We start from the raw sequence: 22,437 nt of genomic DNA on the forward strand, positions 1-22,437 counted from the left end.
CTTGGGCACATCATTCAAACTACCTGAACCCCTTTATCTTTACAATGCCTGTCTCATGGTTTTGTTTGGGATTAGATTATATAAAATATTTTAGTGTAGGACACATAGTAAGCACTCAGTCCATGGGTTTATTGACCTCAATGAAAGCAGTTTCACTAAAGTATTAGGAAGAAGATCTTGGAATCCAGAGGAAGAAGAGAGAAAGCTGTATCTTTGGAATTTGAAGGAAACCACTTTTGGAGTAGGCAGAATTTCTTAGTAGCGCTGAGAAATCACCTGAGGTTAGATAACTTGAATCTATATGCATTCAGTCATTATAATTATTATGTATTATGAAATATACAATAATATTGTTATATTAGTCATTCTGATTAGTTGAATTTGCTGTCATTTTCCAAAATAATAATGGAGAAAACATGTTTAATTAACATAGAGACAGGACCGGTATGGAAGACCATTATGGTGGCAAGAACTAGAACAGAGTACTGGTTAGATTATGACTTTAGTGATCCTTTTGTTCCAGCATCTTTGGATCCTGCATCATTTGGTAAAGAGCTCAGTGGAGTAAAAAACACAAGAAGGCCATTAAAAATAGATAATAGGAAGTAGCTATAAACTAGACATAAAAATTAGGAAATCAGTAGATTTTAGAGCACCGGAAGTGTAGAAGACTGTGATCAAAAAATGAGATTGCAGAATTTGAGATCTTAGAGGTAAAGCAGTTTGAGGAGATGGAAAAATGTAAAGTATTATCAAATGGTTCATATAAATGATTCATTTGCTTCCCACACTACTCTGTGAGATAGAGAGATCAGAGTAGCAAGTTTAAGTGAACATACTAGCTATGCCCCTCTAAAAAGGCTCAAGTGAAAGACTTTAATTTTAGGAATCCATTGTGCTTTACATTACACCAGGATAAATTTGGAAATTTGTTCTTCATGTCTATGATGTTTGTTAGTTTGATATATTTTTATTTTTCTATCAAGAGATTGAAACTTTATATCTTATTTTGGATTCTTTCACTTATATCATTTTAACTACAAAGTCATTGTGTTCATTTGAGTCTTTAAATGGTTTTAAAACAAGTGATTTTTTTAAATTCTAGTAAGAGTTGATACATTTACTTTTAGTCACTAATGCTAAGATTAACATTGGTAAACGCTATTATTAGAAATATTGATTCTATCTTCCTTGCCAGAAAAATAGTTACTTTAAAAATATTCATTTTTAAAAAAAGGTTAAACTTCCTCTTTGTTTAATTTTGCTCTTTGAGTACTGAATATATTGTGGTAAGTATTTCTTAAAAATTCATTTCATATGACTATGAAAGATTACCTCTGTAACTGCCTTTCTTTTAATCTCAATAAAACATGAGAATTTATTAAACATTTATGTCAGCCATTGCCATAAATAGTAGAAATTAAAAGAAAAATACTCCACAGTTCTGTGCTCAGAAAACTCACAGGCTAATGGTCCATTTTGACACATATTTATAGATTTATAAAACAATGTGCTAAATCCAGTCCTATAAGTCTGCATAGTATTATGGCAGTGCAGAGGGGAAGCTACCTAATTCATCCCGACAGCGGCAGGTAAAAGGGGCTTCCCAGAAGATGGATGCTAGAACTGCATTACAAGATAAATGTGGGTTAGTCAAGTACACACAGGGGTACCTTGATTGAAGACAGAGGTTGGAAATAATGTGATGGTGATGGGAATTGAATGCAGCTCTAAGTCAGAGTGTGCAAAGTGAGGCAGGGGATGTAAAGAGTTTAAGCTCAAGAGGTAGGCTAGGGCCACATAATGGAAAGCCTCGTATGTCTTTTAAAGGAGCCTGAACTTTGCTTTAGACTAGTGCTTGCCCAAGTGTGTATATTTATAATTTTATGATTATATGCATGCATTCCTATGAGAAGGTAATATATGTATTACACTGCATATATAAACATGAAAAATTTAAAGATATGTTAAAGAAGAAATAATATTTTTAAAATTATGAATGTATTGATAGAGATTCTTGGTTGCAAACTACAGAATCTACTATCTAAGGAATGAAGTGATATAAGAAGGCTCTCTGAATAATTGGGGTGATTGGAGAACCAGGCTCTTTGTAGGTGCTTAGCCAACCATAGCTCTAGGGCATCACTACTTCCTCTACTTGGCATCTCTGACCCTTGGAATTAGAGACCAGATATCTGCCAGTGTTTACAAGAGAAAAATTGAATGACTGCTACTGTGTTTGCCAGAAGATTTTCTCATTTGTGACTCTGTAGGCCCTTTGTTATATGTCATATCTGTCTATAAGGGAGTCTGGAAATGTGAGTTTTTTGCAGTCTACCTTCGGAAGGTAAGACTCATAATGTGGGAACTTATCAAAATAGGATGTAGGGAAGATATTCAAAAGATTTGAGCAGCCACAAATGGCAGGTATTTGCTACAGTGGTACAAAATACTCTTTTGCTGTCATTAAAAATACAATTATTATTGGTAATAATATGATTTATAAATGTGTTTGGTCATCATGTTTTAAGCTCTCAGTAGCTAATATCTCAAGCAAAATACTCACCTGGGGGGAGATCATCATTAATGATATTTTCTATAAGTTCAAATTTCAGATTTTCTGCTTGATAATTACTCTTCTAGTTGGTTTGCTATATGATCTAAATACATCACTTTTATTTGGAATGTGTGGTGAGACTCATAAAGTACACATAGCAGAGTAGGAAAAGTTACCAGTTCACCATTCCTTTATGGTTAGCTTGTGCTTTCGTTACAGATATTCTCTTCAATGTGTGGATTATTTGCAGGCAGTTTTTTTAAAGCCACTTGTCTATTTTATGAGACTTAACTTTTGTCTGTATCTAATATCTGTATCCAGTTTACATGAATTCAATTAATAGAGTGCAGGTGAGCAGCAGTGTATCATAGGAGACTGAGAACCAGCCAGTAAGTGAGAGAACCATGGTTCAACCCTTTACCCTGTGGAGCTCCCATTCTCATTCAGGTGACCCTGCTCACCCTACATTACTTCTGCATCTTCTGACACACTGACTAAGTGAGGGTGCCTATGTTAGCCTGCACATGAATATTAATATAGCCTATTTTACTTCTTCTTTAGATTAAGAACAGATGTATTCAGAATTTCAGATATTTTTCTTATGCCCCAAGGGATTACTTTGTGCACCTCGCAGGGCAGGTGCATTATATTTTGGAATCTACTACCTTGGTAAAGAGAAGTCTTTGAAGAGTGGTACATAAGGAAGTGACATGGCCAGATGTGAACATTTGAGCACTGACCCAAATTTAGCAGATGAAGTTTATTGAGAAAGACTGAAGGCAGGAAGGCCAGATAAAAGAATATTGTATGTTGCCCAGGCCAGAAATGGCAGGAGGGATGATATGATAGAATAAGTCTCAATCTTCAAGATTTGGTAAATGATTGGGAGTAGTTATTGGTAGGAGAAAGAATGAGGAATGATTTTCTGGTTCCTGAGCAAAGCCCAGTTTTTTGTTTTGTTTTGTTTTAATTTTTAACACAACGGGTGAATTCTTACATGCTGTGTGACTCCTGATTGCCTTCTCAGGGGAAAAAAGAAAGGTTATGGATAATGTTCTTCTTTCCTGATGCCATGCAGTATTTTCATTCATTCTATAAACATTCCCCTGGATCTGCTGTAGACACTGATTCTTAGCAAACCTCCGATAAGATAACTCTCAGGTTTACACTCAGTTCTTAGCAGTATGATTTTCCAAAAATGGAAAGTGCACATTTTTCATCATAAGATTAAAAAAATAAGAATTCTCTTCCCAACGCGTGACACACGTTAAATGGGAGTGTGGGTGACTTTTGCATCGTGCCTCATGTGCTCAGCTCATTACTGCTGCCTGTTTTGCCTTTAGCTGGGATGACAGCAGCTCGGTGAGCAGCGGCCTCAGTGACACCCTGGATAACATCAGCACTGATGACCTGAACACCACGTCCTCCGTCAGCTCTTACTCCAACGCCACTGCCCCGTCCCGAAAGAACATGCAGGTGAGAATTGCCCTCTCTCTTTCCCCAGTGCTTCTGCCACATTTTCCCCCAAATTATGTTGCATTGCATTAAAACATAGCACAACCTCTTAATCTGAAGGAATTGCATAAACTGAAGCAGTTTAGGTATGTATATTTTTTCAGTTGATTACAGTCTAACCCAGAAAGCCTTATGTTGCCATATCTGTCTTTATAATAATATGTGTGTCTAGAACTCCAAAAATGATTTTAATAGTCTAATTTTGGATAGTTCCTGATTACTTTTATACTGATCTCTGAGACACATTGCTGGATCTCTTGTGAATGGTGAATCGAGAATGAATATTAGGTAATTAAGTTTTATTTTGTCTTACTTTTCCTTGTTAGATTTGACATAGAAAGTGCCTTCCTCTCTGGAGTGTTCAATTGGGGTTTTCTGCACACATTTCTTCTGACATTCTCTAATATGTGCAATTGAGAATTATAGGGCTAAAATTAATGAAACTTAAATGAAGACAGATATAAAAAAAATAGAGGAGTCTTCAGAACTCTTTTGAAATACAAATCACTGCTTCTTTTTTTTTTTTTTAACCAGTTATCTGAAAGGACATTCCAGGGCCTAATTCACACTTTATAGACTTTTCTGCACAAAGTTTTTCTGTCCTATTTTCTTCATAGCTGAAGACAGATTCAGAGAAACGATCTGCAACAGATGAGCCCTGGGATAGTACCGAGGAGGTGAAAAAAACAGAGGAGGACTTTGATAGCCATGGGGATGGAGGTGGCAAGTGGAAGGGCGTTTCCTCTGGACTTCCTGAAGACCCTGAGAAGGCAGGGCAGAAAGCCTCCCTGTCTGTTTCACAGACAGGCTCCTGGAGGAGAGGCATGTCAGCCCAAGGAGGAGCGCCATCTAGGCAAAAAGCTGGAACCAGTGCGCTCAAGACCCCTGGTAGGCTTGTCATCTGAAAGCTGTTATGCCAAATTGTTTTATTGTTTCCATTCGATCTTTTTGTCTTTCTTAGTAGCTTTTCTTAATTAAATCAGATTTTTCTTCATGCTAAATTTCTAAATTTCACATGCTTTGTCATATGCATCCACATGAATGTAACGTTCCAGGCATCCTCTAGAGGGCATCATCGTAGTTTGGTGAGTGTCTATTTTGCCACAGTCATTTCTGATCATGTGGAAATAAAATAAGCCTACTTATTAATAAACATAAGATTGCCTTCATTCTGACTTTCTTATGAAAGTTTGGAATATTTCTGTTCACTCTGCCCCTACGTTTCACTTCCAACTCTGAGAGAAAGAGCAGTCACGCTCATCTACCTGGAAGGCTGGAGATTTGAAACATCATTTCTGAATTAGACTTTATGCAAAACGAGAGTGAAAGAATTGTGCAAATTGTACTATCCTTTTTTTTTTTTTAAAGACTCTCTCCCTATTTTAAAAATGGTTCCTCATGTTAAATAGTGCCACCTGAAGTACTGATGTAACGGGGCACTCCAAATACAATCATCTCAGAGATAGTCAAATGAATTCCTTTTTGAGCACTTAGTTTGATGAGATTAAGTGCTATCTTTATAAAGGAAGGGAGTTGCAAGATATAAGGCAATAATAAATAGCAAAAATAGGCGTTTTCATTTTATCTCCTTGATCTCTCGTCACTTTCCTCTAACAGCCATATTTTTATAGCTTTGTAGTTAATCCTCTGAATGTATTAAGAGGACATGCCTATTTAAATCTAAAACAACGATTATTTAGGAATTGAAGTAATATAAAGATGTAGTCACATTTTACACTTTGTTTAAAGAAATATTGTGAAATCAAACTGTGCAGGCACATAAATTGGTGTATTTTTCACTCAGTAGGGAAAACTGATGATGCCAAAGCTTCTGAGAAAGGGAAAACTCCCCTGAAAGGATCGACTCTACAGAGGTCTCCTTCAGATGCAGGAAAAAGCAGTGGAGATGAGGGGAAAAAGCCCCCCTCAGGCATTGGGAGATCAACGGCCACTGGCTCTTTTGGATTTAAGAAACCAAGTGGAGTAGGGTCATCTGCCATGATCACAAGCAGTGGAGCCACCATAACAAGTGGCTCAGCAACACTGGGTAAGATCCCCAAATCTGCTGCCATTGGTGGGAAGTCAAATGCTGGGAGAAAAACCAGTTTGGACGGTTCACAGAATCAGGACGATGTTGTGCTGCACGCCAGCTCGAAGACCTCCCTGCAATACCGCAGTTTGCCCCGCCCGTCCAAATCCAGCACCAGTGGCATTCCCGGCCGAGGTGGCCACAGATCCAGCACCAGCAGTATAGATTCCAATGTCAGCAGTAAGTCAGCTGGTGCCACTACCTCGAAACTGAGAGAACCCACGAAGATCGCCTCAGGGCGCTCGAGTCCCGTCACTGTCAACCAGACAGACAAGGAGAAGGAAAAAGTAGCAGTCTCAGATTCAGAGAGTGTTTCTTTGTCTGGTTCCCCCAAATCCAGCCCCACGTCTGCTAGTGCCTGTGGGACACAAGGGCTCAGGCAGCCAGGGTCCAAGTATCCTGACATTGCCTCACCAACATTTCGAAGGTAAGAAAGCATAAAATGATGCTGAGAAAATATAAAATGCTATATCTTAGGATATATGTGTGTCCTATATCCTGTCGTATAAAAGATGTATATCCTAAACATATGTGTCCTAAGTATATATGTTCTATGACACATATATCTTAGAATGTGTTATTCAGTTTCTGAGTAAAATGAGTTTTATGAAGCTGATGATATAAATAGCTTGTGAAAGAAATATCGCTCATTTTGAGAATTGCTTCAACTTTGTAGTTTCACTATCATTGTCATATTAGCAACACAAATAGCATTTATGAGAGACTTAAAAGCAGATGGCAATACCTAGGGGGAGTGATAAAATAGTAGCTTGCAAAATTTCCAGAGATTTTCATCTTTCCACAGTTAAAAATAAAATAGAACGTAATAGGTCTTTATGACTATTGGTATTCATTTCTAGTGTTTATATTATCTTGCTGGCTCTTAATGAGCTGATGATCATGAGTGTGGATGAAGTTGTGTTCCTTGTACAGTACTGGATCACAATGGACAGATGTATATAGTACCATATCTTGACATATGAATGAAAATCAAGGTATGATATGACTGACAGAATTTGAAAAACTTTGGATGTTTGATACAGGATTATAACTAAGGAATGGGCTAGGTTTTCTAACTCTTCATCAGCTTTCTTTGATATGACTCTGATAAGCAGCAGGGCTTGGTTTCTGCACCGGGACTGTCTTTGGTATTGAATATGCAGAGTTCTCCTTCGAGATATCACTGCTTTAAACACTGATGTGTTTTTTAAGTGGCAGGAAAATACATACAGTGAAAGACTTGGGACAAATAGTCAAACCTCTCTGGGTCTGTTTCCTCATCTATGAAATGAGAGAGGATGATTTGTCTTTCATGACATGTTAAGTATTTTTAATGTTTGTATTATACTGACTAACCCAAGAACCTTGATATCTGGGAGATATCAAGGGTCTTGAACCATTTACTTTTATATTTCAGGCAATCTCAGATACATGGCTGTTTGCAAAACCTAGAGGTTTTATATCTCTCAGTAGCAATATTAGTCCTGAAGAGCTGTTTTTTTGAAATGTTGCCTCGCGTTTGAAAGAATAGTCTCTAGTAGTGGGAGTAAATATCTCTGTTGCTTAAGTAGAAGCCAGTGGTGCCCTCCAGTGGCCCTTACCTATGAAACAATTTCTCATATTCGTCACAAAATGTTTCACTATAGGAAATATGGATTCCACTGCAACTTAATTAGTCATCGTTATGCCATTACTTCATGTCACTTTATTTCCATATTTACATAAATTCGATTATATCATCTGCTTCATTTACAAAACTAAAATGTTTTCTGAACTAAACTCCAGCATCTAACTTAGCACCAACTGCGTTTCAAATCACTATTACGATATGTATTTGAATAGCACTGGCAACTGACATAAAACCCTTTGGTCTTTCTTGGGGAAAATACAGACAAACCAACATGTTGCTGTCAGTGTCCAATATTGTTTCTAACCAAATACTCTCTGAAAGTCAATCAGGCCACCAGCTATACAGCATAACCTCCTAAACCTTGCCTTAAGCATTCCTTTCAGATTTTGAATAAACTGTTAAAATGAAAAGAAAAAAAGAAAAGAAACATAATTTACATGTTATATACCGAATGCGTAGAAGTTGTTTCATTATAATGGTTCTGTAAATAGGTAGCAGCAAGTACGTGCAAACTATTTAATTTTTGCAAAAGATTCTCATGATCGCTTAATTGTGAAAACCAGGGACTTTCATGTTTGATTTACAGTTCCTTTTGTTTGGCCCATGTCCCCCCACCACTGGGGTGGCAGCCCAGGACCGACTTACCCTTTTGGCGATATGAGAGATTTTTGGCACTAGGAGTTCAAGCTTATCAAGTTCATTAACATAGAGACAGGAAGTGCTCGGTAGCTCGGTCCACCAAAGCACACTTGGCTCTATGTACTGTAACCCTAAATATTAAATGTGGATATTAGTTTCTCGGAACAACTGAAGTTGTTATTTGTTTTTCTTTTAGGTTGTTTGGTGCCAAGGCAGGTGGCAAATCTGCCTCTGCACCTAATACTGAGGGTGTGAAATCCTCCTCTGTAATGCCCAGTCCTAGTACCACATTAGCGCGGCAAGGCAGTCTGGAATCACCGTCGTCTGGTACGGGCAGCATGGGCAGTGCTGGTGGGCTAAGTGGCAGCAGCAGCCCTCTCTTCAATAAACCCTCAGACTTAACTACAGATGTTATAAGCTTAAGTCACTCGTTGGCTTCCAGCCCAGCATCGGTTCACTCTTTCACATCAGGTGGTCTCGTGTGGGCTGCCAATCTCAGCAGTTCCTCTGCTGGCAGCAAGGACACTCCAAGTTACCAATCCATGACTAGCCTCCATACGAGCTCTGAGTCCATTGACCTCCCCCTCAGCCACCACGGCTCCCTGTCTGGACTGACCACAGGCACTCACGAGGTGCAGAGCCTGCTCATGAGAACGGGTAGTGTGAGATCTACTCTCTCAGAAAGGTGAGCTCTCCTGGAGGCGTCGATGAAGTCCTCTCCCCCTCCTCCCTGCACTGTGCCTACCTCTCCCCACACCCCGCTCAGTTCCCTTGATTTCAGTGGGAGTGCCGCTTTGCAGAGGGACGTCAGATGGATGAGACTGGCTGGGCCTTTTCTTTGGTCTCATTACCAAGTTTGTAGAAGGAAAAAAAACCAGTAAGGATCCATAAAATATTGAATAATTAGTTTCTTAATATGAATGCATACATATATACCCAATAGGCAATTTAAATAAAATTCATAGCATGTATTTATGTACTGAATGATGTTTTCTCAAGACATGTCAATGATTTGGCTTGAGCTCCAGGACAGCACAGCTCCTTAGGATAATTTAAGCATTTTTAAAGACCAAATTTAAATGGATTCTACGATTATGCTCAGAGTAAAATGTTCGATTGGCTTTATTAGCATTTCTACGGAAAAATGGCAAATGGATCACTGGGAATCCTAGTTGAAGTGGAAGAAAGATCAGTTGTCAGATATGAATTCTTAGAGAAAATTACAACACCGGTGACATTTTTAGTAGGCCCTTTAAAAATAAACCACATTACAAGGTGTTTCTCATTGATTTAATGAATTACTGTTTTCTTCTAAACTTAAAATGAAGACCATAATGAGGCATTCCTTACCTAATATACTTACCAGAAAGCATCTCTGTTGACCAAAATGGCTCTAGATTCTCTTCCCTAAAAAATCCTTTCTCAGGTATTTTGGTACTGACTCTTTCCCCCAGGCACATGTCTTAAAACTGCCCCGTTTTTCCTGATGAACTTAATGCTGTTTGTTTCTTGGCACACCTAAAGCTTTCAGAAATGGTCTTGGCTGTATATCTTAATTGAGTTATTTGTGAAAGCACCCCTGGTCACTGAAAATGCCTGATACCTTTCCCAAACTTTTGTTCAGTCTATTATTGATGCTGACATATCACCTCTAACTAAGCACACGGCAAATAGGTTATTGTTTGTTAACCAGAATCAACCTCCAAGATACTGATTAGTTTTTAATCATGAATATGACTGCAACAAGTTGACCATTTAACCATCAACCTACTTCTTTGGCATTGATACATTAAAACACAGAAAAATGGTCAAGTAATTATCTGTAACCAAGTAACCCTCAAATAAAACCGGATGTTAAGATTGATGAGTTTTATGCAACATAAATGCAATGTTAATATTTTACTTTGATCTATATTTTAACAAAAGTCAGTGTGTGTGTATATATATATATATATATATATATATATATATATATATATAGTCTCACTATAGAAATACACTGGCAAATATACAGTTACTTATTCTCTTTAAGCAAATCTTTTTTATTTTTTCAGTCTTTGAAATAGACCAGTTTTACGGATGGATGTATTATAAATAGCCAGATAAATAATTTTTCTAAAATAAATTTTAAATAAACTAATTTTGAATAAATGAATGTTCTGCCCTTGGTTCTTAGTAAAATATATTGATGAATATTAAACTGTGAAAAGCAAATTATCTTCATAGGTATATTATATAATATAAACATTTAATTAGTTTCTTCCAATAGATTACTAGATTGAAATAATTTTTGATATAAGAAATTGTGCTTTTTCTTTCTTGCGAACAAATTTGCAAGCAATAGCAATTTATTCTAATCCTTTAAAGTGCACCCAAGAACTTTATGATCCCTTGAAGAGAAAATTAGATCCTATCAGAGATCCTGGCTTAATCATAATTAAGTCCGCAGAATGTTGGGAACATCAAGGAAACCAAAGAGCCATGCCTAAGAGAAAATGTGCCAAAGTGTAATATTTAAGACAAAGTAATTAGAAAGATATAATAGAGATGTATGTAAGTCCATGACTTACCTGTTTATCTACGATTTCAGAAGACTTTATTGATACTCATTATCCTAGTACTGTTAAATAGTTTTTCATTCAGATTTTAATTTTAGTCTAAATTTCTCCTCATTAAAATATCATAAACAAACAAACAAATTCTTTAACAATTTTTCCTCTAACTGCTCTAGATCACTGGTGGCCTTTGGTTATAACTATTAATAGTTCACATTTGTTTTGTTCATTTTGTTTTTTGTGACCAAACCAAACCTTAAAAATAATTTAAAGTTGTAGCCAAATTTTAAAATTTCTGGCTCGTTTTTAACTATCAGATCTGGCTCCCCTGCCTTTATAACCGTGCACTGAAACAGGGCCTGTCTTCTTCAGACTGTTGGTTAAAATTCCTCCTTCACTTAGGCAGGCGTAAGAGTTTTCGACTTTTCAGGGTTTGTGAAAACTGTCTATATTATAAAATCATTAATATCCAGATTCAAACAGATATTTCTACTTAAAGTTTTAACTTATACTGGTAAACTTAAATTTTTTTCTGATTTTTCTTTCATTAAATTCTCTGCATCATACAAACACATAATGTTTATACAATTAATAACATGGGCAAAACAATGCCTATTTTCAATGTACTCTGCAATGTCCAAATTAATAAATTTGCACACATGAAAGAGATAATCTTTAAAATGGCTTATGACTATATTAATGTTTCAGCATTGTGTAGTTTATATTTAGAGGTCTCTCATATTTGTTCAGTATGATTCCTTTTTGTTTGTTGGTTTATCTACACTACTAAAAACACATCTATAGTCAAGATATATGCTAGAACTGGCCTCTACATAATATGGTAATTACCCTATGTGGACATTCCCAAAACATAAAGTAAAAGTTGTATGATGCTTTTGGATGCTTTCTATTGCAGTGCTAAATAATGGAGTACACATAGAAGAAAACATTTTAGCTTTGATTTTGAGTGATTAAATTTCAAGTCAACGTGTTTGCATTCATGTTGTATCATCCCCATTATGCATATCATGTGTATTTAATTTTGATCATTTGAGGTTCTAATGGAAGAGATGTATCATTCTGCAAATTCAAATTAATTTTATTACTTGCTTAGCCACATGCCAAAGATTATAACAGAAATTCCTAGACTTATCCCACCTAGTTGTTGACACCCTCTTCCTCTATTTTTAGGAAGGCCACTTCTCATTTTCTCCAGACACATTCTTTCTTCCCCTTCTAAGACCAATTGGGAATTTTTAAAAATAGAAACTGAAAGCTTATAGTCTTTTAAACATCTAATTTATAATTTCTAAAAAGTGGCATAGTTTAATTTCATTAAAATATTTAAATGATGCCAGAAACATTACATTTCAAGCAGATATTATATATTATTTTTCTTCTCTTATGTGTAAGTGGGATTACATCTGCCTTTATTTTTATTAAAGATCATTTAAATACAAAAAATAAGTATTAAAAGGTGTTTTATATCTTCTCTGTCCATTGGAAGTTGTCACTTTAACTTAGGCAGAGAAGATCTTTCTTATTTCCGCCTCTATGATTCTCCTGCATGTGAAATCATAGCAGAGTCTAGTTATTTGCATGGGGAAGGAAAAACTACCATAGGACTAGGTAAATAGAATCTAGAGGAGAATTATGTTAACATATAATCTATCTTCTCATAGTCCTGTCACTAAATTATCATCGAAGGTGTCACAACAATGGACATCTGGTCTCCTTTGGTTGGCCTTTTCCAATGAGTTAAGCATTAAATATGTGTTACAAAAAGACTTATTTTGTGTAATTCAAACAGAACCATTTATGTTGGATGTGTAATTTCGAAGTTTTGTTTACATTATGTCCTTAGGGGTTTTCTTTGTTTTAACAGCATGCAGCTTGACAGAAATACACTACCCAAAAAGGGACTAAGGTATATATTTCTCTCAGCACAATTGCTGCCTTTCTCTGTTGTTACGTAAACTTTTTGTGCTGTCTCTTTACCTCTTTCCTTTTTTGTTTGCGAAGAAGCACCTGACATCGAGGATGAAATCACTTTTAATCCTGATGTTTTCTCTGGCCTGAGGAGTTGGTGAGATGGCCCTCAGGTAGAGATTTTGTTAGAGGCCAAAACTCAGTAAATTAAATCTAATGTAAAAGCCATTATTTCGGAGGCAGCAACTTTTAGTCGAATTCAGAACTCACTTCTGAAAATTAAAACAAAATTTTAATTTTCCTAACATTTGCGTCTTGGAGGCATATGCTTGCAAAACCTCGCCCCATATAGTCTACAGATGTGGCCAGTGAATGTTGAAAAGTTGAAGGATACTCTCATTTGAATCAAAGAACACATATTTTCATCATCAGATGACAAATACTGTAATTAAGGTATAATTTTTAAAGAATCCTTTTGGTAAAAACTCAGAAGAGCTTTATTTTCTATTTTTCAGGAGTGCTGGTATCTATCAGATCAATATAGACATGAATTAGCCTAGTATTACATCATAATATCAAAATAATTATTCAGTTCCTCATAAAAAATAAAATAAAATTTAATGCATGGCCATCCTTTACTGTACACTTTTAGCTGATGAGAAGATATGGAAGGAACTATGAATAGAGATATAACACTGTATGAACATAAGTCGACTGCTCTTTGGTACTAAGAATTTACTTACTCTGATAAAAGTGAATTCTGGCCAAATAGGTCTTTCTCCGTTCTCCTCCTCCTCTCCACTTCCTTAGCAAGAGCAAACAGCTTGCAATTACTCCATTCTAAGAGTTCATTCCAGAAATTTATTTTCCAATAAAGTAAGCCCATTTCTCTCTCCATTTTTTAAAAAAAAAAATCCAGACATGGTGTCAAGTGGCATTTTAACCAAAAAAGTGTTTTTCCTTTTTTTTACAAAAATGATCTGTCAATATGTGTTCTATTTCCTATGTCTTCCTGTGAGCATTACTGCAATTCCCTTGGCTTCTGGCCTACTACTGTCCACCATGTTTAGTCTGTTTTTTCACCCTCTTCACATCCTTCTAAACACTGTGCTTTTGAGCCTTTCTCGATTAACCTGGCTGTCTGCTCACTGCTTACGATTTTCAACTACATGTCTCACAGAAGCATCATTTTCTTTTCAAAATCCTTTATTTTTTTTCCTGTGAGATTCAAACAGATGGTGTCAAATCATCTGGAAGAACTAAGCAATTATAATTAGATTCAATCTGTTTGAGAATGCTGTTCGGTCTGACTAGTTAGCTCCTCTCAACTGTTTTCTTGTCTCAGTATTGCCTTGCCCTTGCAGATGTGCTGAAGTGTCTTAGCTGTGCTGTTTTGCAGATATACCCCGTCATCTCGGCAGGCCAACCAAGAAGAGGGCAAAGAGTGGTTGCGCTCGCATTCTACTGGAGGGCTGCAGGACACTGGCAATCAGTCGCCCCTGGTCTCCCCTTCTGCCATGTCATCTTCTGCAACGGGAAAATACCACTTTTCCAACTTGGGTAAAATATTCTAAAACATCAGTTTCATCTTGTTCCTTTCACCACCTGCTCTCCCAGGAGCCCTGGCATCTCTCCATAAGAATGGTTCATTTAAAGAGGAGTTAAAGACATCTTAACAGTACCTTTTATTTGTATGCTTACTGTCCACAAAATAATTTCCAAACATTATGCAGTTTATTGCTCATGACAACAAGTTGACGTAGGTAATACTGTTGTTATTTTATAGTCTAAGATCCAGAGGCAAAAAGAGATTATTTGACTTAAAAAAAAAGTCTCACCCCTTGTAAGGGGCAGAGGCAGTAATTGATGCCAGAACACCTGACTTTAAGTCTAGGGGTTTTCTCAGAGTCCTCTTAAAAACCAGTAAAACGCCTCCTTATTTTCTGTTTAAGTTTTCTTAATCCTTATAAGAAAATGAATTATCTTTTTGTAGAAAAATAGAAAATAGAAATAATTAGGAAGAAGAAAAATATGTGATTCCATGACTCCACGATCACTTCTTTTATCATTTTAAAGTTAAAACTCTCCTTAAAATGCATATGAGAATTCCTATTAAGATAATAACCTGTGAACATTTTTGGATAAATGCAGTGAAAAGAAATGACTATTTGAGCCATTGGATTACTTTGTGTTTAGCATAATTTGTATGAAATATAAAATCATTTGTGTAAATGTCATAGAAAACACAGGGAAAGTGACAAAATAAAGTCTAAACATGACAGTTATCATTTAATAAATCCAATGCTTTTAAAAATAGATTTCTTTTCTATAAAGTCACATATAAAATAGTATCATTTTTTTTTCTCTTTTCACTTGAGAAGTTTTTTTTTAATGATAGACCAACAGATTGTCCAAATTCTTTAATAATTTGGACTTTTCAACTTTCCGCCCTGTTGGGATAGTCAAAGCTATTTCTCTTCTATTGTAACTATTCCTGCTATAGATAATAGAGCTTTTGGCAATGAAAAAAACAATTATTTTGGTCATGGTTCCACATGCACTAATGAATATATATCAAACACCAAGTTTTTGTTGCTAAACCTGCACAATGATGAGACTTCTTTGCCTCATAATGGCAAAGAATGGTATAACTTTTACTTTGAGTTGTAGTTACACACACACAGCAGGAAGCTTAAAACTTTGACTTCAAAAAATGAAATAAAAATGTTTTTATAGAGTCATAGGCATATGAAACAAAATCTGATTTTATGCAACATTGGAATCAAACCCATGTCACCTAGTTTGCTGAGTTTGCTGGGTATCTCATATCTCCTGTCAGTCTTTTCATTAATTGACATTAATTTGAGTATTTGAATCCCCACTCCATTATTTTCCCATTGTTGTTACTCTGACTCTATCTATTCCATCTTTCTTTGAGAAGGAAAAAAAAACTCACTACCTACTATGTCTGATCTTAGCAAGTCATTTAACCTCAACTTTCTCTTCTGTTGAATGGGTTCATAATACCTAGGTTATATTGTGAGGCATGACTAATGTGTGCAAAGACACAGGAGATTATCAGACTTGGTGGACTCTGCTACATCATCATTTTTATTGGAAAGAGATGTCTTACACTGTCAGAGACAATTGCAGTAGATTTCAAATTGATCTTACTGCCTCTACTCAAATCTCTCAACATTTTCACCCAGTGGGACTTATGAAGAAAGATCTTCCCATACATGTCAACATACTCTCATGTTCCCAGCCATGTTTTATAAGCATATGTGGATTCAAATCAGGCATTGTGTGATCTCTATGTTGTATTATTTTACAAGAGAAAACGATGACTAATTTTAAAATCATGAAAATTACTTTTAGAGAATTTGGGTTGTATTTCCAGATCACTGGAACTTACATTTATTAGACAAGAAAGTAGATACTATTAAAATGCAGTCATAAATAAGAGTTACTTTATTATTAAATTTTAAAAACTATATCAAATGTAGCTCTTTAATTTGAATATAGATAGCATTGTCCTACATTTTACTTTGGTCATCACTTGTTTTCAATTTGATCATTAATTTTTCTGAATGATCAGTAAGATAAGTGATTATTATTAACATTCAAGAGTTGCAGTATCCATGTTTTTTTATCCTTACCCATTAAAAATATGTTAATACATAAAATTTTTAGAAATATTACTGTAAAAAATCACATATATATAACAAACATTTAAAATTTAAGATCACTACTATTATGTCATTATTAGTAGACTACTGTGAGCTACTGCCGAAGTAAACTCTGGTTTGTATAGAGTTTCTGGCGTGATAGCTATGTTAGAAACCATTCCTACTCAAGAAAGCATAACAGAATATATTTATATAAAAAATAATAAATTATTGGATGCAATTTCATTTGCTATTGGTCACAGCCCTTGTGAGGCATCCCATAACCTAGTGAGACTCATTGTCATCGTCCCACAAGTGATGATAATTGCTCAGATTCATTTTTCACCTTGCCTCAAGGGTTACCATGTAGAAGCATTATTATCAACCTGTCACTTTCAAATTCTGTATATTTGATGGACCCTTTTGCCTACAGAGTGATGTTTAAACACCTTTGTATAGGAAGTTTCTTTGCTTTACTCCCAAAGGTCCCTCTACCTCGAATGTCCTTCTACTCCCCTCTACATATTCACCCTTCAGGACATTCAGAATTAAGCCCGCCCTTCTATACTTATGGAAGAATAGAATCTTAGAGTTGGAAGAGACCTACATGTGGTTCAATCGTGCATCTATTATGTGAATTCTAATGACAGCTCTAGCTTCTCCTCTAAACCCACCAATGACAGAAACTACCTAAATCTAGATATATCACACTTTTGAAGTTCTTTAAATGATCAAATAAACATTTCTTGAATCTCCACCTAGTTCCCAGTTATATTCCCAAATTCCACAAAATAAATTAAAATTAGGTTATATATGACAACTCTTATTAAAACAACATCATAAACTCACTAACTGATGTGTCTAGATGTGGCAGCAAAGTCAGGGGGCAACTTGGAGGTATTTAAAAACCCACTCCATATTTCTGTCAGTTCCTGTTCTCCTCAGATCATTACAAATAAACATATAATTTAATAAAAACAGTGGCTTTGGTATGATACATAACTTAAGACAAAGTCAGTAGTCTTCTTTTCCCTAATATATAGTCACACCTATATCTGTCCTGTTAGAAATGTTTACATGTCTTCTCCTGGCTTTGAATAGATCTTAGAGGCCATTTATTCTGCCATTTTTTTTTAATTCATGAAGAAACTGAAGGGTAGAAATGGAGGTATTTGCCTAAAGCAAATGGAAAGCAAAGCCACCACTAGAAGCCCTGTACTAATTTGTGTCCCATTACAAAAATTCTCTGTCTGTCATACTTTTGTCTTCTATTGCATAACTTTTCTCAGTCTATTCTATGTTATTAATTTCTCTACCTTTCAGTCACCTCCCCTAGAGGTCACTCTTGAAGCCAGGGATCTTGCCATATTTATCTTTCTATTCAACCACAATAACAAAAAGGAGACCTGTCATAGATTTTAACTTAATTGAACATTCTTAAATAAAATTAATATATTTCCAATGGAGAAGCTATCAGAAGGGCTTATAAATACAAACTATTCCTTTTAAAGTCTACCCTAATCCTCATTACTGTTTCACTTTGAATGAGCTAAGTGTTATGTTTTAAAATTATAGAAGGACACTTACTTGGATATCTGCAACCATTCTGTAAGAATTATGCAAAGCCAAACAGTGAATGAAATGTCTTTCTAACCTCTATATACATATATTAAAATGATGTACTTCATTGCGTTGAATACTTCATTTATTTAGCAAAAAGTCAATTCATACTGTGGACCTAGAAGAGTACGATTTACCCCAATCCAGATACGTTAAACATAAACATTCAAGTCTAGAATGTCCTTTGGAGTGTCTTTTGGCTGTCCTCAGCAATCAGATTGATTGTCACTGCTGACTGAAGGAATGTGCCTGAAAGATCTCTCTCTCTTACTCTCTCGCTCTCTCTTCTTTTCTTCTTTCTTTCCTTCTTTCCATCCTTTCTTCCCTCCTTCCAATGGATTGGGGACTTTGCAAATCCACAGTTTCTTTCTTTCTTTATTATATGTCACATATGCACACATAGATACAGTTCTTAGGTTTTTTGTTTCTTTTCTTGTCTTTTTTTTACTCTAATTCATAGCTAGCTGTATCAGAGTTGTTCTGTGTATTGATTCATTAATACCTGTAAAATATCCAGCATAGTGCCTGGCAAATAGGAGATAATCTCCTTAAGTTATCTTATAGTACGTACTCCTCCTATTTTACTTTGTTCTGAGATCCAGTAATTACATTAAGAAATGTAGTCTCTGTGTCAAAGAAAAAAATAACATATTTTGAAACGATATCAGACTATTTCTAAGCCAAAGACATAAATTCCCCGAGGCTCTGAAATTACTCAGCAGTTCTCTTCCTATCTTAAGAGTTTCCTGCCTGCTTTCTCATATGCCTGTACCAACTTGTGTTTCTTAAATATGAGCATTTATGATAAATCTATTTCTTAATTTTTCTGCTTTGCTTTTATTCCAAATTTTAAAACAGTATTGTTTTCCAATGTAATTACACATTCAGTCACCCACATCTTTCTTTAAATTGATGATTATCAGTTGGCCTAAAAAGTTGAGTGTCATTAGAACTATTCGGCAATAAGTACTAGGTAAATAAATTCATATTCCAAATTACAGACTTAAGGTACTGCTTTGGAAACACAAGTTTATGACTTTTGACAGTCTCACCGTGACATTCTCATCTTAGACACAGTAGAAGGTAGTTTTATGTGATTCACCTCACGATGAGCTATGGATACCACGTACATTAGATTGTATTTCATTTTTATTTGCCTCTATTATAACCTAACTTTGATAATAATGATGGTACTGATTATGAACTGACAAAAATTTAGAACTCAGAATGACTGAAAGTCTTTGGTTGGAAGCTTCAAACATTTCTTCCTGGGAAATTTAGATTTCTTGTATTTTATATTCCTTTCTATTTTTGCTTTTCCCATTAAAGTGATCTATTTTTTCTCTAAAAAAGAAATGTGCAGCCTCTAGGAAGACAATCTTTCCTTCATAATGGGCAGCAGGAAATACCATGTTATTTCTAGCAAAAAACAGTAGAGGTGGCTCGATGGTTTTGTTTAATACTGCTTTAGAAATTGACATACTGCTTGCCATGAAAGTGCTAGAAAAAAAGAGGACTCCACTGTAACTGCTATTGAAAGTTTCAGAGGCAGACATCCCAGAATAATAGGCTGTGTGTGCTTTGTTTTTCAGTGAGCCCGACAAATCTGTCTCAATTTAACCTTCCTGGGCCCAGCATGATGCGCTCAAACAGCATCCCAGCCCAAGACTCCTCCTTCGATCTCTACGACGACTCCCAGCTTTGTGGGAGTGCCACATCTCTGGAGGAGAGGCCACGGGCCATCAGCCGTTCAGGCTCATTCAGGGACAGCATGGAAGAAGGTAGGCATCGGGGGAAATAAAGATGAAGTTACTTTAGTTAACTCCGACATGAAAGCTATCACATCACTCACGTCCCAAGGATTCCCTCAACAAAGTAAATAAGTAAAACTCTCACTTGGAAGCCCTGAAGCTTGAAGAAATTTTAGGCTGCATTACCTTCTGTTTCTTTCTGTATTTGGTAATATGCCAGAAATTGTTTAGACTAATACTTGGCTATAGAGCAGTTCAGAGTAAGTCTGGTGTTCTCATACAGAAATCTGTGTAATTTTAGAGACTATTTACCCTGGTGTGCCAAATATCCAAGTGACTGTTTTGTTTGACACCTCAGTTTAAAAACCATAAAAGATACATAAACCAGAAAAAATTCTCTTATGAAACAACCACATGCTGCCGACTTTTATTCTCAGAAACTCCCTCTGGTGTTAGTTTTTATTATCATATTATTTTAGAATTCATATTGTGCCTGCTTTTTGCTTTATAAGTTACATTTCCTTATCCATTACATTAAGATTCTCACCTGACCTAATGTCTTTGTAGTTGTAAAGTTCTACATGAATACTTTATAACAAAAACTCTTTGAAAAACTCAGGAGGCGTAATTGATTTTCAAATGTATGTAATTTTCTAAACTGTATAACCTCAAATGTCAAACTTGATGATAATATTTGAGAGATTTTCTTCTTTGATTTAATGAATGATTTTTAAGTACCCACAAAGGAAAATTGTGGCACACATATTATAAAGCATATCAGCTAAGGATAAAATAAAGGTAAACACAGAAGTTCAAATAGATTAGAATAAAATCAGACGTGTAATCAGCCCTACTATCCTAGTCCTTAGTAAGTCTGTATAAAAGAAGGGACTCTAGATCTTGAAGCATACCAAGGGTTTAAACCTCTGGTCATCCATTTATCTGTGGTATGAACATGAGCTAGTTTTGTAACTTTATTAGCCCTGATTTCTGTATCTGTAATTTCTAAGGATGAAAGCAGAGTCAAGAATAGTTCTGTTCCCTTCCCTTTCCCCTTCCCACCTTCCTATTTAAAGTATCTTCTGACTATAATTGAGGTAGCTGTGAAAATTGACTCCTGGTCTTCAGGTTACCGCTGTACATTTACTTAACACGCTGGTACTAAATCAGTTGACCATAGTTGCCACTGCCTTTTGGGATATTAACCAAACCACTGAATTCACCATGACAGGTAGTGAATTTTACCCTGAGGGTCTGCTGATTGCTTCAAGTGTAGAGAAAATGTAATTAATCTGAAATGTAAAGTCATCGCTTTTCTGAAATGGTTCTGTCACTCTCTTCACAGACAGGCCTCTTATAATACTGGAAAAATGATTTGCTAAGCATACTGATGGCTTTCTAGAATGCCTCATTGACAGAGCGAATGCTCTTTATATGCTGGGAAATTCTGGCCTTCCATGTATGAGAATTAAATAATCTGAACTGTTGAAAGCCAGCCCCAGTGGGCGAGATGGCTTTTTGATGTCTATACATTGAATACTGAATTATTATAATTCTTAAATTATGCTCTAAAATCAAGGAATTGTTGGACAGGAAATGTAAGGTACTTTATTGATTCCCTGCCCGGTGCTCACGGTGAAAGATGAGGAGACTGAGCCACAAACTTTAAGGTTATAGACCTAAGCAGCAGAAAAAGACTAAAAATGGGATCTCCTGATTTATCGGCCACCTTCCTACTGGTACACCATGCTAACAGTCTAAGTTCACACCAGTGTTACTAGAAGTTGAAAGAATGTGCTTTTGTTTAAAGATGACTAGCATTTTTCACATCTCACAGAGTGATTTGCTCAAGCTAGGACTCTGGGAGTCGTCTTTTATTCCGCTTTTGACCCACATCAGTTTTAAAGAGGTTCTTCCTGGTGTCTCTCAAATTCATCCCTTTATTTTCATCCCAACTGCCTCTATCCTACACAGTTTTCCTGGTCCTCTCCAGACCAGGTCGTGAGCACCCCCAGGTGCTTTTGTAGTACCCAGAACATTGCTCTTAATAGTATTTATATGACCCTGTTGTGATTATCTTTTTAGTTACATATCTTTCTACTTCTTTTTGAGCTCCTAGGATTGTGACATTCAATTTTACAGTCCCAGCATCTAGCAAGGGCCTGTCACATTGTGTGCATTTGACTAATGTTTATTTAATGGATGAGTAAGCAGAAATAACCTTATATTATCCCACAATGAAAAGAGGAAGAACTTTTCTACAAATATAATTAAGCACAATTTTATGCACCTTTTGGGCTTAATATTGTACATTGGACTTGCAGAAATAGAAATCATTCTGTTAATTGTTTAAGATTGGTATTTTGATGCACCTACCTAAAAGACAGTATGCAATTTCCATCCTTAATTTCAATGAGACACCACCTTGAAATAAGAAGTACTTTTCTGTTACTAAAATTAGGAAGGAAACCATCCTTCTCCATG

The 22,437-nt window shown here is 35.8% G+C and overlaps 1 protein-coding gene across 5 annotated transcripts in view; it reads left to right on the plus strand.

Moving 5' to 3' along the window:
• Positions 1-22,437, plus strand: part of NAV3 (neuron navigator 3) — an 845,054-nt gene that overhangs the window by 751,863 nt on the left and 70,754 nt on the right. For 4 of the 5 annotated variants that reach the window (XM_036866523.1, XM_036866525.1, XM_036866527.1 and 1 more), the window contains 7 exons: positions 3,901-4,033; positions 4,690-4,960; positions 5,877-6,588; positions 8,627-9,115; positions 12,871-12,912; positions 14,314-14,474; positions 19,795-19,983. In XM_036866523.1, coding sequence (XP_036722418.1) covers positions 3,901-4,033; positions 4,690-4,960; positions 5,877-6,588; positions 8,627-9,115; positions 12,871-12,912; positions 14,314-14,474; positions 19,795-19,983 — 1,997 coding nt within the window. The remainder of the gene's footprint in view (positions 1-3,900; positions 4,034-4,689; positions 4,961-5,876; positions 6,589-8,626; positions 9,116-12,870; positions 12,913-14,313; positions 14,475-19,794; positions 19,984-22,437) is intronic. The other variant, XM_036866526.1, reaches the window with a different exon arrangement.

Source organism: Balaenoptera musculus, chromosome 10 (assembly GCF_009873245.2).
Source record: "Balaenoptera musculus isolate JJ_BM4_2016_0621 chromosome 10, mBalMus1.pri.v3, whole genome shotgun sequence".
Lineage (NCBI taxonomy): Eukaryota > Metazoa > Chordata > Mammalia > Artiodactyla > Balaenopteridae > Balaenoptera > Balaenoptera musculus.